General features: G+C 48.6%; 2 protein-coding genes across 2 annotated transcripts in view; one reads left to right on the forward strand and one right to left on the reverse strand.

Moving 5' to 3' along the window:
- Positions 1 to 3,890, forward strand: part of tmem63c (transmembrane protein 63C) — a 24,825-nt gene extending 20,935 nt beyond the window's left edge. The window contains exons 19-23 of the mRNA XM_062469937.1: positions 782 to 887; positions 1,492 to 1,659; positions 1,758 to 1,870; positions 2,352 to 2,426; positions 3,405 to 3,890. Of these exons, the coding sequence (XP_062325921.1) occupies positions 782 to 887; positions 1,492 to 1,659; positions 1,758 to 1,870; positions 2,352 to 2,426; positions 3,405 to 3,632 (690 nt within the window). The 3' untranslated portion in view covers positions 3,633 to 3,890. The remainder of the gene's footprint in view (positions 1 to 781; positions 888 to 1,491; positions 1,660 to 1,757; positions 1,871 to 2,351; positions 2,427 to 3,404) is intronic.
- A 7,022-nt stretch (positions 3,891 to 10,912) lies between these two features.
- On the reverse strand, positions 10,913 to 14,055 carry ngb (neuroglobin). Its single transcript, XM_062470077.1, has 5 exons — positions 13,756 to 14,055; positions 13,529 to 13,654; positions 12,804 to 12,912; positions 12,560 to 12,679; positions 10,913 to 12,385 (listed from the first exon to the last, which is right to left on the reverse strand). The coding sequence occupies exons 2-5, from the start codon at positions 13,624 to 13,626 to the stop codon at positions 12,233 to 12,235; spliced, it is 480 nt and encodes a 159-aa protein (XP_062326061.1). The 5' UTR covers positions 13,627 to 13,654; positions 13,756 to 14,055; the 3' UTR covers positions 10,913 to 12,232.
- Positions 14,056 to 14,811: the final 756 nt, after the last annotated feature.

Below are 14,811 nucleotides of genomic sequence, written 5' to 3' on the forward strand. Positions count from 1 at the left end.
TCTCCACCTCACCTCTCCACCTCTCCTCTCCACCCTCACCTCTCCACCCTCTCCTCTCCACCTCACCTCTCCACCTCTCCTCTCCACCCTCACCTCTCCACCCTCACCTCTCCACCCTCACCTCTCCACCTCTCCTCTCCACCCTCTCCTCTCCACCCTCTCCACCCTCTCCACCCTCACCTCTCCACCCTCTCCTCTCCACCCTCACCTCTCCACCCTCTCCTCTCCACCTCACCTCTCCACCTCTCCTCTCCACCCTCTCCTCTCCACCCTCAACTCTCCACCTCTCCTCTCCACCCTCACCTCTCCACCCTCTCCTCTCCACCTCACCTCTCCACCTCTCCTCTCCACCCTCACCTCTCCACCCTCACCTCTCCACCTCTCCTCTCCACCCTCTCCTCTCCACCCTCTCCACCCTTAACTCTCCACCCTCACCTCTCCACCCTCTCCTCTCCACCTCTCCTCTCCACCCTCAACTCTCCACCCTCACCTCTCCACCCTCTCCGCCCCATCAGCTGCTTGACCTGTACTGCCGACTCAGTCAGTTAAACTCAGCGCTGTGTGTCTGCCATGGCAGAGAGAACCTTTTAACTTGTCCTGCAAGCGACAATAAATCCTCTTGTTGATTCTAAAGAGGACTGACAGCAGTGCCATAAACGTTTGAGTATACACCACATGAAAGCCATTCTTTCGAAACCTTCCCTGCCATGATTGAAGGATAATTGAAGACTCGGACAGTGACTGTATAACCTCGTTCTCCCTGATCTTTGTCTCTCTCCAGAGCCAGGCCTATGAGTTCCAGTTTGGTCTGGAGTATGCCTGGACCATGTGCATCTTTGCTGTCAGCCTGACTTACAGCATCACCTGCCCCATTATCGTGCCTTTTGGTGAGCCTGATAGTGTGTGTGTGTTCTTGCATGCATGCGTATGTGTGTATACATGTTTGAGTGTGTGTGTGCATAAACAAGTGTGTATGTGCGTGCTCGCATGCATAGGTATGTGCTCACATGTGTTTGAGAGTGTGTGTGTGTAGATGCGTGTGCATGTGTGTTTCCGTATAAGTGTGCGTATGTGTGTGTGTGGGAGTGGGAGCGTATCTCCTGATACTGTAACCTCCCTCACCTCTGTTGCCAGCCGGGTGCAGACTGTGAGAGTGTGCTGGCGCCCCAGACGCTGAGATGCAGCAAGCTGCCAGCCAGACGCCCACTCCTCTCCTGTCTTTGCCCAGAGCTGCAACAAGCCTTTATTTACTACGGCGCTCAGGGCCCACGCTGTCCTGCGCTCAGGGCCCACGCTGTCCTGCTCGGGTCTGGCTGCCCACTGGGCTCACCTGCCTGGTGGACGTGGAGACTGAAATCTGGAAGAAAGGGAAGGGTGGAGGTCCTCAATGTTTCATTTTCTTTATTTCTGTCTTTCTCTTCTCCCTCTCTTTCTACCCCACTGTCTCTCTCTCTCTGTCTCTCTTGTTCTCTCTCTCTACCTCTCTTTCAGGGCTGCTGTACCTAATCCTAAAGCACATGGTGGACCGCTACAACATCTACTACGCCTACGTGCCCACCAAGCTGAACCAGCGCATCCACAGAGCTGCCATCTGCCAGGTCATCGTAGCCCCCATCCTGTCCATGTTCTGGCTTCTCTTCTTCTCAGTCCTCAGACTAGGTAATTCCTGTCCCTCCCCCTCGTCACACAGGGATTGGCTGAGCCACTTGGATCCCAAGTGGACTTGATGTTCTGTTGCTCTTCCCCTTGTGACCCAGGCCCGACGAGACCCATCACCCTGTTCACCTTCGTGTCCCTGCTGTCCTGCATCACCTTGGCTCTGTTCGGCCTGTGCCTCAGGAAGCAGACAGACAAGTCAACAAGCTACCAGGTGAGATGCTCTGGTCTGATACCAGGTGAGATGCTCTGGCCTGATACCAGGTGAGATGCTCTGGTCTGATACCAGGTGAGATGCTCTGGCCTGATACCAGGTGAGATGCTCTGGTCTGATACCAGGTGAGATGCTCTGGCCTGATACCAGGTGAGATGCTCTGGCCTGATACCAGGTGAGATGCTCTGACCTGATTCCAGGTGAGATGCTCTGGTCTGATACCAGGTGAGATGCTCTGGTCTGATACCAGGTGAGATGCTCTGGCCTGATACCAGGTGAGATGCTCTGGTCTGATACCAGGTGAGATGCTTTGACCTGATACCAGGTGAGATGCTCTGGTCTGATACCAGGTGAGATGCTCTGGTCTGATACCAGGTGAGATGCTCTGGTCTGATACCAGGTGAGATGCTCTGGCCCAATCTCAGCCGGTGGACAGGTCAGCTGTTCGTCTGTCGGTCACTCCTGTGGTTGTGTGTTTCAGATGTCGGACCAGCCAGCAGAGGGAGCCTTTCCTGACGCAGAGAGGAACACTGGCTCCTCCTCCACCACCTCTAATGTACAGTACACACCTCTCACACACACACACACACACACACATGACGCTCACTGTCAGATCTCCAGACACTAAGACTAAACACTTATTGTAGTCACAGTAGATGTGTGTCTCCTGATGTGTGCTGTGTGTGTCTCCTGATGTGTGTCTCCTGATGTGTGCTGTGTGTGTCTCCTGATGTGTGCTGTGTGTGTCTCCTGATGTGTGTTTCCTGATGTGTGCTGTGTGTGTCTCCTGATGTGTGTTTCCTGATGTGTGCTGTGTGTGTCTCCTGATGTGTGCTGTGTGTGTTTCCTGATGTGTGCTGTGTGTGTCTCCTGATGTGTGCTGTGTGTGTCTCCTGATGTGTGCTGTGTGTGTCTCCTGATGTGTGCTGTGTGTGTCTCCTGATGTGTGCTGTGTGTGTCTCCTGATGTGTGCTGTGTGTGTCTCCTGATGTGTGCTGTGTATGTTTCCTGATGTGTGCTGTGTGTGTCTCCTGATGTGTGCTGTGTGTGTCTCCTGATGTGTGCTGTGTGTGTCTCCTGATGTGTGCTGTGTGTGTCTCCTGATGTGTGCTGTGTATGTTTCCTGATGTGTGCTGTGTGTGTTTCCTGATGTGTGCTGTTTGTCTCCTGATGTGTGCTGTGTGTGTCTCCTGATGTGTGCTGTGTGTGTCTCCTGATGTGTGCTGTGTGTGTTTCCTGATGTGTGTTTCCTGATGTGTGCTGTGTGTCTCTTGATGTGTGCTGTGTGTGTGTTTCCTGATGTGTGCTGTGTGTGTGTTTCCTGATGTGTGCTGTGTGTGTCTCCTGATGTGTGCTGTGTGTGTCTCCTGATGTGTGCTGTGTGTGTCTCCTGATGTGTGCTGTGTGTGTCTCCTGATGTGTGCTGTGTGTGTTTCCTGATGTGTGCTGTGTGTCTCTTGATGTGTGCTGTGTGTGTTTCCTGATGTGTGCTGTGTGTCTCTTGATGTGTGCTGTGTGTGTCTCCTCCCTCCAGCTCTTCGTGGCGTCGGTGCTGCTGGAGCCAGAGCTGTCCCTGACCCCCATGCCATCCCCCGCCCACCAGAGCTACGGCGCCATGGCCTGCGCCCAGGTCCCCGCCCACGACCCAGAGGGCCAGGACGACCCGGGGGCGCAGGGGGAGACCCTCGAGACCCAGCTCCAGGACCCCCCACACTCCTACTACCCTAGCCCCCTCATGGACAGCCCTGTGGGGCACCAGTGACAGGGAACGCAGCCTCCCTGACGCTCTCCACGCTTGCGCCTGGCTTGAGTCAGCTGCCGCTGCGCTGCGTTTTTGACACTGACATCTGACTCTGACCCGACTGCCTCAGGTCCTCTGACAGGACTGTGGCAGTGAGAGGAGGGCCATGGGCTTGTTGGGAGCCCAGAGACTCCTCCACAGTGCGGTAGCGGCAGGTGTATGGGTACAGGACAGCACCTGACCCCCCCCCCCCCTCCCCCCTCTCGCCCCCTCTCCCCCCTGCATGTACAGAGATCAAGACGTCTTTAAACTGTCTCACGATGAACCAGAGTCCAACAGAGGACCTGTCAAACCAAAACGTGTCGCTATTTTCCAACCATTTCTGTTTTTGACGTTTTGTCTGAATCGATCGTCGTGAGCTGGCTTGGGGTGACTGTGTAGTGTGGGGATATCCTGGCAGCCGTGCGTGTTACACAGGAACACGGACGAGTGGAGGTGACTCTCTGGGTTGAAGGGAGGGGGGCTGACCCCAGTGGACAAGCAGGGTGGTTATGAGGAGGAGGTGGGGGTGAGGGAGGGTGGGTGGGTGGATTTGGCTGTGGAGGCGGAGCATTAGGAGACAGAGAGACAGCGAGAGCGGGCTGTGGGGTTGTGAAGCCATCTGCAGTGAGATAACTGAACAGAAGGAGGGTTAGAGTGGAACTCAGAGATGGAACAATCTCCCTGCGGAGCGAAGACACGAGGAACCTACTCTACCTGGATCTCATTGTAATCGTCGTGGTCATTAAAGAAGCTCTTGTTATTTGTTCCTGATTCTGTAACTGCCAGTTGTTTGTGCTGTCAGTGTTGTGCTTCGGGCGGGGTGCAGAGGTTTAGTTTATTTACTTCTTTCAGAGATTTGAGTGAACTTACATGAGTTGTATTCATTTTGGTTTGATTTATTTGATTCATAAAGATCCAGTAACACGAACAGACTCAGATTCTAATCCTACCCTCTTGCATCATGGTTACAGTAGTTTAGATCTTTCCAGAACTCTTACAATCCATTTCATGTTGACAGTGCTGTACACATGTAAGAATGTGTCTCTGCGTTCACCCTGTAATAACAATGTACTCCATTAGCAAACGCACGGCGGAGGATTTGAACCTGAGTGCCCTTGATCTGCAGTTAAATGCTCTAACCACCGAACTACGCCTCTCCCACTTCTACCCATGATCCTGTCCTCTAATCCAGATCTCTTAGGGCTTGTAATCCACATACAGCACTCTCTCTATCCGTGTAAACTCAGATCATCTTATGTTTCACTCGTGCGACAGTAAGCTTGACTAGTTTTGTATTTCTGGGTGTTTTTGCTGCTGATGGGATTAGGGAGGTTTCCTTGCCAATCTGAATGTAAACTGATTGTGGTTTGTTATAACGTTCTCTTGCTGTGCCTTGAAGAGAGACTCACTTTTGTCTGACAATCCAGCATGGCCTGAATGATGCTGCATGGTCTGAAACTAAAGCAGGGAAACCGGGGATTCAAACCGGGGATTCAAACCGTAGAAATGGCAAACATGTAAGCACACCTCATGATCTCCTCATCCTCTCCTGTCACTTGTCGTCTCCAAGCGGGACACAGAACGTGGTTCCCAACCCTGGTCCTTGGGGAAGCTCTGCCCTGCATGTTCTAGATGTTTCCCTGCTCCAACACACCTGATTCAAATGAATAAGTCCTTCTGCAGGACTTGATAACGACCCATTCGTTGAGTAAAGCGTGTTGGGAGCAGGAAGTGAGCAGAGTGTTTCTCTTGCAGATTTCTCCTGTCTCATGCAGCCGATAGACAAGCATCTCTGCGGGATACAGAGACCATGTTGACTCATGTTTTTGTGCTGACTGTGTTTTGCTTGTCTTTGGTGTCTTAAACAGTTTCAGTGGAAACACCTGGATTGTGGTTTGAGGTGCCTTGTTGTAGGCACTCAGTGTCTTTGCAGATCTGCTCTGTGATCATATAGCCAATCTCTTGAAAGTAAACAACAGTTGTCATCATGTAGATATTGGGTGATTTTTGTTGTTGTTGTCACACCTAAAGCAAAAAGGCTACTGTACGATAGTAGGAACTCAAAATGTGCAGCTGTAACATATTTCATTTTTAGACTCTTGAATCAAGTCGACTTTGTGCGATGTCTGTCTGGTTTTACAGGAGATTTCCTCCTTAATGTTCTCATTGTCTTTCTGCAGTAGATCCCTGGAGCCAAGTGTGCCAGTTGCAGCTTTATGGAGGGTTAAGAGGAAAGAAAAGGGTTATTACAGGACTGGTACCTTATAAAATTAAAGTTATTTGTTAAATTTTATGAAGAAATCGAGTTATATTTCTAAAACACATGTTAAGACTTCAGAAAGAAATTGTTATTGAGGATAATGATGTTGTTCAGTGTCTTCTCTATCATGTGAGACTTTAATGGTGGAAAGTGCCACAGTGAAATCTGGTTGACCGGCCCGTCTGAGAATTCACATCCCAATAAAGTGTCCAGGGTTTGAGCTTCTACAAGTGGTTTCCAGGCCACAAGACTCATAATTCACTTCATGTTGACATATTAATCCTTTTATATTTGACAGTGACCATAATAGCTGATAAGATTTCTTGTCTATTTTTATTTAATGTGTGGTAACATAAAAACAAATATATAGAAAATTAACGTTTTTTATTTTATTCCAATGTCAGTGATGGGAATGAAATGTTCTCGTAAAACGTTTAGATTTCATGCTTAGTGATCTGTTTTCCTGTGTGCTTGTCTGCCTCTCGCCGTTTATTCAGGGAACACTGAGGTTTATTAGTAATTTTCATGCTTTAAAAAAAACTGGTGAGTGTTGCCAAAATCCCACTTCTAGATTTCTCTGAATCATTGACATTTGCTGAGAAATAAAAAAAGACAAAGAAACGCTCTGCAATTTTGACTGTAGTTTCTTTCACAAGGCTGAGGTCATGTGACAGGGCTGAGGTCATGTGACAGGGCTGAGGTCATGTGACAGGGTACCGGAGCGTAGCAGGAACCTGGGGCCTGTTCCATGAGCCTGGCTTATTCGGTAAACTCGCTTTATGGAACAGGCCACTGATGTTGATGTGTGACACTGTCAAACGCTTATTTGAAACGCTGTGTTTTGAATTCAGATAGAATCTGCTGCTGTGAAGCCTGTAGAGCTGCAGACCCCGTCCATCTGCTGAAGTCAGAGGACGTGGAGCCACAAGTTCAGCCGAAGGATACCAGTCTCTCCAGACAAGAAGGATACCAGTCTCTCCAGACAAGAAGGATACCAGTCTCTCCAGACAAGAAGGATACCAGTCTCTATCATTGTTGGGGTTAGTGCATCACACATGCAGCCTGGACCACAGGAGTCTAACAAACCGAATACAACTCAATTCTGCACGCCACATTTTGAACCTAACAAGTTTTCACCGCTTCTATCGTATGATATGAAGGATTTAAAATCTCAGAGTTTCTCTGTGGATCAAACTCATTCCGTATCAGCCGTGAAATTCCCCGGGCAGGAAGGGTAACAGGCAGTGTCCTGGTTGGGTCTGGGGAGGCAGGGTCAATGCATGCAGGTGCTCTCCTCCCTGAAGGCCCATGTGTTTGAAACAGTGTATCTGCATACAAACTAGCCAACGGACAAGCCTCTGCATATCGCAAACCTCATTGGTCCTCTACAGACCATATGAGGACGGGGCCAATTACCTGCCTGAGACTCTGGCTAATGCTTGAAGCTGGAGACAGCAGGGAGAGAGAGATGTGAGTCGAATGCTGCTGAATCACAACTCAATGTAGCATTTAGGAGGCTACCTGAGGTATTCTGAATCGGTGAGGCTACACCTTCATAATTAAAGCACAGTCGTTATCACGGTCAACTGAAAACATATCAACTGAAATCGGGGACATGCGCCTGCCAGTCACAATGACCTTTCTCATTAGTGAGAGAAAAAAAAAATAAAAGAAGGAGAAATGCCTGACATTTTCCCCTGTCACCCCTGGCAACTGCTAGGAGTATGCTACAGAGGGGAAGGTAATTCCTGTGGGTGTGTGCCACAGCTTTTTTCTCTGCTAACCAGCTGCTTAGAATAGAAAAATATCTGCCCCCTCCTGCAGCAACCATATTGTCAGTCCCCTATGACTCCCTGTCTCTCTATTTGCACATGCTAATGCCACTTAATCAGTCCCTGTTGTTTTAGATTTACATAATTTGTTTTAGTCAGAGTGACAATGACAGTAGCAGTTTGTCGCTTCCTATTCACCTTCAGATGTTAGCATATGTTTACAGCAGATTAGTGGAAGTCTACCCCGACTCAAAGCTCTAAAGTCGGGGTCTGCCAACAAGCTCTGCAGGACAGTTCGACAGGACGGTGCCTTTCTCAGATCTTGGAGGAAATCGATGTGAGACCCAGAGCGGCGCTGTGAAGCTCTTGGCAGGCTGTGTGTCACAGAAGGGCCAGCTCATTAGAGCCCGACGACGGCATGAAAGGCCACCGTCTCCATTTCCCGGGAAAGGTGTCAGGAGCGGTTATCTAATGCAGGAGACCGGCGCTATTACCGGGTGGCTTAACGCCTGGTCGCCATGGCTGCGTGCTTCAATCAAAATGTAACCTTTGTGGTGTTCAGACAGCGAGCCAGAGGAGAGAGCGACAAGCTGAGTACCCGAACAAACAGAGTGGATTCCTCCCTGTCTATAGGCTAGCACTGATGCCGCGTCAATCATCTATCAAAACATACGACGTTCCCTGGCGGATAAAAGAAACTGCCTTTGTGGGTTGCGATACGCCCTCTAAACTAAACCAAATTAACTAACCAAAAATGCCGATTTCTTTCATGTCAGTAAATAAATGTAATCTCACAGATACACACAGCAAGTTGCTTTTCCTATGGTTGCTAAGGCCACGGCGGTTGCCGTGAAGGCAGCAGAGATGGCGGGGCGGGCAGACGGACTGTTTCACCAGTGCTCAGCACAGTCGGGCTCCGTGATGATCATCTGAGAGCGCTAACCTGATTAGCCTAGCTCCGCTAACCAACTCCCATACTCAAGCCCCTCTCTCATAACTATAATTGATCAGCTGCTACAACGGAATAGTGCCATCTTCCTCCAAAAACAAACACACACCACTCTCTGGACCCTCATCGGTAGCAGTTGCCATGACAACGTCCAATCTCCCCCCAACACACACACACACACACACACCTCTCATTCCAAAACACATTGTAGACTTTCTAAAAATAATGTGTGTCTGTTGTCTTTTCTCACTGCCTTGTTTCCACTGGAGTCAGTCCTTCAGCCTACTAAGGCATGGCTCTTAAGGGACAGGAATATCTCTCCATGACCCCAGGGCTCCAGAAAGCTCTCGAGCAAACTCTCTCTGAAGCCCAGTCAGAATCATGAAATACATCTCCTACATCAGTTTTGAACGAGCGCTGAACACCGTCCACTTGGCCGCCTGCCTCAACTGCCTGCCTGAACTGCCTGCCTGCCTCAACTTCCTGCCTGCCTGCCTCAACTGCCTGCCTCAACTGCCTGCCTCAACTGCCTGCCTGCCTCAACTGCCTGCCTGCTTGGTTTCAGTGTTATTCTGTAGGTCAGACTAGGACAGACAGACATTAAGAAACCTGTCCCAGTGGGGGAGAGGGGAGGAGGGGGGTGGAGGAGGGAGGAGAGGGGGAAAGAGGGGGTGGCATCGAGCACACAGACAGATCTGGGACATATCAGCCACTGCTCCATCTCCTGAGCAGACAGACAGCCCATGGATGGGACTTTTATGATGATACAACCAAATTGAATATGCGGGATTGAACGTGTTGAAGCATGGAGGGCAGATACCATCTTTCAGTACCTCCTATCTCCTGCTCTCTCAAGTGAGCACACACAAACACGCTCTCTCTTTCTCTCTCTCTTTACACACACACACACACACGCAACCTTGTGAGGCCTCGTGTTTACTTTTGGAAATAGAAGAAGAAGGCCAAGCAGGGCTGTCTGTGCTGTAAGGGCGGCCAGGCACGTTAACGACGGCCATTAGAGTTCTTGGAATTCTGCAGCCCTGATGTGACACGGTGACATTTGCATGAATAAGCGGGCTGATGCGCTCGCCTCTCTGGCTCCTTAGATGAAGTCACCTCGTCCTCACAGCCTGGGGGAAGGAACCATGTTACGCAATACACAAGGAAAACAGCTCGTCCGAGCGTGAGCAGTCAGGCGTGGTGTGATTGATTCCAAACAGCGTCGCTACAATCAATTAGAGACAGAACAGACAACATGCGAAGAGGTATGAAGTCGTACGTTCTTTAGTTAGTCAACACAGAACATCAGGTTTATTTAGTTTGAGGAGTAGTAGAATCACAATACATCACATCCACAGGAGATCCGTTTAACAAGCTGTTTGGTTGAGAGAGTTTTTAATTGCATTTACTGTTGAATGTGTTTTTGGTTAGAGAGAGAGAAAGCTGGGTGACGCCATTGCTGTACAATAACAGCAGAGGTGGTGAGGTAGACAATGAGCCACCCAAGAACAGAACTTAAACATTAAATTAGTAAAGTACCTCTGGTAAATCCCACGTACACTCAAGAAAATGAACACAAATCGCACAAACCACAATAATCTGCATAGTCTTATGTATAGCTATGTAAAGAATCACTTTAAATACATCACAAACAGTCACTTACTCAACTTTACTTTCAAAACTCGACATTGAGACACTTGAAGGGTTAATAAGTGGTAGAGAACAATCTTTCTGAAGTACATTTTGAGTATGCACTTGGCAGAAAGGCTGAATGTAAGATCTCTTTAGAAAGGGTGACGTAAGGATGCGTGCGCCCAAATGCCAACGAGCACATCTATCTTGGGATGACACTTCAATAATACGGCAGTTATCCAGACTGGAAAGGAAATTGCTCTACCCTATTCTCTAATTTGCTACTTTGAAGGCTGTGAAAGCCGAAGGACATATTTAAGCGAAGATGAGAAATCTGTTCATCCCTACAGCACCCAGTGCTGTAAGTGTTTGTGCTGTCTAGAAACAAGATGCATTTACATTTAAGTGAAACACAACATTTTGTGGGTGTATCGGGTTTGGCAAAACATTATTCCAAGCGGTAATCCTTACTATTACTACACTTGAAAATACAAAAATAAACTTTATAAAAGTAAACTCAGACTGAAGAAAGAAGACCCACATATCTTCTGCTCGGATATAAATTAGTGAAAGACATGCTGTATTATAGCTAAATTACTTAGCATTGTGACTTTTAAATGCCATCAATTAACAATTGACAAAGAAATATACACATTTGTTTATAGCAGCAAAAAAGACACAAACTTTTCTAACCAATTCAGTATTATCAGATATAAAGTGTATGTCATATATACTGTTCATCAGTGAACGTATTAGAGCTGTTCTCCTGATCAACTACAATACAGAAACAGCTCAAATATCATATCGTCTTTGCAGTAGTGGGGTGTTGGAAAACAAGAATAAAAGTCTGGCTTCTAAAGACTGTGATTGAGAAAGCCTTTGTCATATTTGTGGCCAGGTTAGAGACAAGAGTGGCTACAACATGTTTTACACACTCTCTGTCACACACACACACACACACACACACACACATATTTCTGTACGATAGCATTATTCAGTACAGTGTCTTAATCTAATCAACACCCTCAAGCAAAGAGTTCTATTACATCAGTACTCCAAGGACACAGAGAACAGTCTATCTATAATATGTAACAGTCAGTTCAATCCAACAGAAGTTTGATAATAGGCCTCCTGTAAGGGTTTATAACCTTGATACATCAACAGTCAGAGAGCGCCAAAGAGGTGCAAATGGTCACCTTAACAGTCATCTAGATCACATAAAAAATCTATTGAATGTTGTAACAGTTCTTGTCAATTTACATTAAGAAGCATTTCTTAAGTATCGTTAATGGCTTGTGATCACATCCAGTGTGAGACTTTGTCACAAACGTCGAAGCTTAATGCTGTAGCTACCGCGGGCGTCACCGTGACTACGAGTCATCACTCCGGGTGAAATGAAACCGTGTCGTTTTGATTCAAGTTTCGAATGTGCTTAGGTAAATCACTGTCCAGAGTCTGATGGAGAGCTGCCGGTACCAAACTCAGTAAAGATCAACGCTGGAGCGTAGACGACTAGCAGTACATCCACAATCTGACAGCTGTGAGACTAGAAAGGTTACATCACAAAGACCACCACAGTCATCGTTATTATTTGAGTAGATATATCAAGCCAATATATACAAAGCAAGTTCAACCCTAACATTAGCTAACGACCCAGCTGCTTTGAGGAACCTCAGACTGGAGACTCAAAATCCAAAGCAGGCGGACACACACAACATCCCACTACCTCACAGCAGCCTTGTCTGACAGCTACAACATCCACAGCAGAAAAAAGCTATTAATTCTGTGAGCATCACCGCGTATCGTTTGTGTACGTCGAGCGCGATAACACCCATCCGTTGACGACACTATGTGACCAGTGGGAACAGCATTCAAACCCCCCCACGTTGTAACTGACACAACCTGGCTCCATGGCAACCCTGCAGGGTGATTGACAGCCACGGCCGGGCAGATTGCGAAGCGTCTCTCAGTCGGTTTTGCGCTCGCCGTTCTTGGCCCATCCCCGGCTCATGGCCGCCACCACGACGCTGTACATGTTGAGCCACGCCTGGCGCAGCGGAGCTGTGTACGCCTGGCCCAGACTGCACTGCAGCATGTAGAGCAGAGACTCTCCCACGAGCTGGAATTAAACAGCCCCACATCACACAGACACACACACAGACATACACACACACACACAGACACACACACACACACAGGATTGTGTGTTAATTGTGTTTTGTGTAGTATTCATGATTGGGTCTTTATGTGACCTCCGTGTGTGTGTTCAGGGGCCTGGTGGTAGAGGTCTTACAGCGAATGACTGGGTATGAACGCCCACAGCCTGATGTTTCCTCCCCAGGTTGAGTAAGAAGTCCTCCAGGGTGTGAAGATCATCCAGATGACTGACTGCTGCATCGATCACCAGCATCACCTGGAAACACACACACACACACACATCAATGCTTAACGCATAAACACACCGAACTCCAGGGTACTTCCTAGAACCACTTCTGTGACTCAGTCCAGCCTGATGTTTGGTGAGTGTCGAGGCTCACCTTGGTGACATGCTCCAGGAACTCAGGGCTGGAGAGACACTCTTTAGCCGAGCCACAGTTGGTGTTGTAGTTGAAGAGGGTGAGGAGCGTGGGATCCAGTTCAAACAATCTGGCACACACACACACACAGAGCAACACACAAAGAGAAACACACACACAGAAACACGCATACACACATATACCCCCACACACACACAAATGCATTTAGTACCTATACAGTAGATATGCATTTACAGGAGAAAGATGTTACACTTCTAACAGAAGAGACTATTCTAAATCAACAGATATCTCCGGTATAGGGTCTGTTTCAGCAGCAGCTGTTTCAAAGTAAAGACGACTATTGCAGGCTGTCGCCAAGCAACAAGTCTAGCCTCCAGTCCCAGAGTGGAGAGTGTGCGACGTTGCTGCTTGTTGTGTTCAAGTCTCTCTCTCTCGGCGCACCTGCACCACGGCACTACAATAATATACTTATAGTGTGCTGCAGCTGTTCACCAGCCAGCAAAACAACGTCTGTGGTCAAGGTTATTCTTATTACAGTAAACTTTGCATGACAACAACACAGAACTATGTGCTGAGTTCTGTCTGCGACGATGCCCACTGACCGATGTGTAGACTAGGAAACATCACTTGTCGTAAACACAAGACCGTGTCAGACCCTTCCCTGAACACAAGAAGAACACTACAAATTCCCTCTCGCACCGCTGCTGAAAGTTCTAGTGTCGTACCTGGAGAACAAGACAACGCCGTGCGGAACTTTGTTCTTTCCCAGACTCTCCCAGCTCCCTCGGATCAGCTCCTTGTCGTTCCCAGTCAGCTTCTCCATGCTGTCTGGGTCAGCGAGCCCTCGAGGTCCGGCACGGGGGGGGGACGGCAGCCCCTCACAGCGTCAGATCACAGAGAAGCTACGGCTGTAGACTCTGCTAAGCAAGCCTGTCTTTTTTTTTGGACTCACCTGTAAACAAAGTAGAAAAGGGATGAGGAGAATAACACAGGTTCAGGTAGCTGTCAGAATTCAGCCCGTCCCAGGTTCCACTGGTCCCAGGGAAGAACGCATACCTTGTTTGGGAGACTCTTGAATACACACACTTCCTCTGGCGCGGCCAGACTGTGGGGTCTGGGGAGTAAGTGTGTGTGTGTGGGAGCAGGGAGCTGCCTTGCCTGACACCCTGGTGCACTTCCTCTCTTTCTCTGCTCAACGGACATTCAGAGGGAGACAAGTCATCCTCGTTCTTATCTGTCACACTGACTCCTGTCTCTCTCTCTCTCCCTCTCTTCCTCTCTCCTCCCCCCTCCCTTCCTCTCTGTCTCTCTCCCTCTCTCCTTCCCCTCCCTTCCTCGCTGTCTCTCTCGCCCTCTCTTCTTCCCCCCTCCCTTCCTCACTGTCTCTTTCTCCCTATCTCTTTCCCCCCTCATTCTCGCTGTCTCTCTCTCTCCCTATCTCCTCCCCCCTTCACATCCTCGCTGTCTCTCTCTCTCTCCTTATCTCCTTCTCCCTCATTCCCGCTGTCTCTCTCTCTCCTTATCTCCTTCTCCCCCTCATTCCCGCTGTCTCTCTCTCTCCTTATCTCCTTCTCCCCCTCCTTCCTGCTGTCTCTCTCTCCCGCTACGCTCCTTTTCCTGGGCTGTGGATGTGTTCGCGCCACTGAAGGAGGAAGCGATCGCTCTCTCTCTCTCCGCTGACGATACGACGAGCCACAGCTCCTCCTGCAGGTGAGCTGAAGGCTGTAAAACCACAAACCACCCCCACAACAAACCAAATACAAACACAAACACTTCACCCCCCAACACAGTCACTCCACGGAGCGTTAGGTAGAACGTTTGGTGTTCATCAGCTGAGAAGATCAAATAAGAAGATGTCTAATAAGATGCAGTTTTTAGGTGAAGACTTCTTTCGGGGGCCATTGTTTTACACTTTTTATGACTGTACATTACCAGTTGAATAAATCATAACTGAATGTTTGGGAATTGGTATATTGTAGAAAGTGAGGGGTTAGACCTAAGTAAAATG

The sequence above is a fragment of the Osmerus eperlanus genome, chromosome 9 (genome assembly GCF_963692335.1).
Source record: "Osmerus eperlanus chromosome 9, fOsmEpe2.1, whole genome shotgun sequence".
NCBI lineage: Eukaryota > Metazoa > Chordata > Actinopteri > Osmeriformes > Osmeridae > Osmerus > Osmerus eperlanus.

Coding starts and splice junctions, on each gene's coding strand:
- ngb (XM_062470077.1), bottom strand. CDS start 13,626: ATGGAGAAGCTGACTGGGAACGACAAGGAGCTGATCCGAGGGAGCTGG. Junction 12,680..12,803: donor TCCTGGAGCATGTCACCAAG/GTGAGCCTCGAC, acceptor GTGTGTTTCCAG/GTGATGCTGGTGATCGATGC. Junction 12,386..12,559: donor TTCATACCCAGTCATTCGCT/GTAAGACCTCTA, acceptor GTTTAATTCCAG/CTCGTGGGAGAGTCTCTGCT.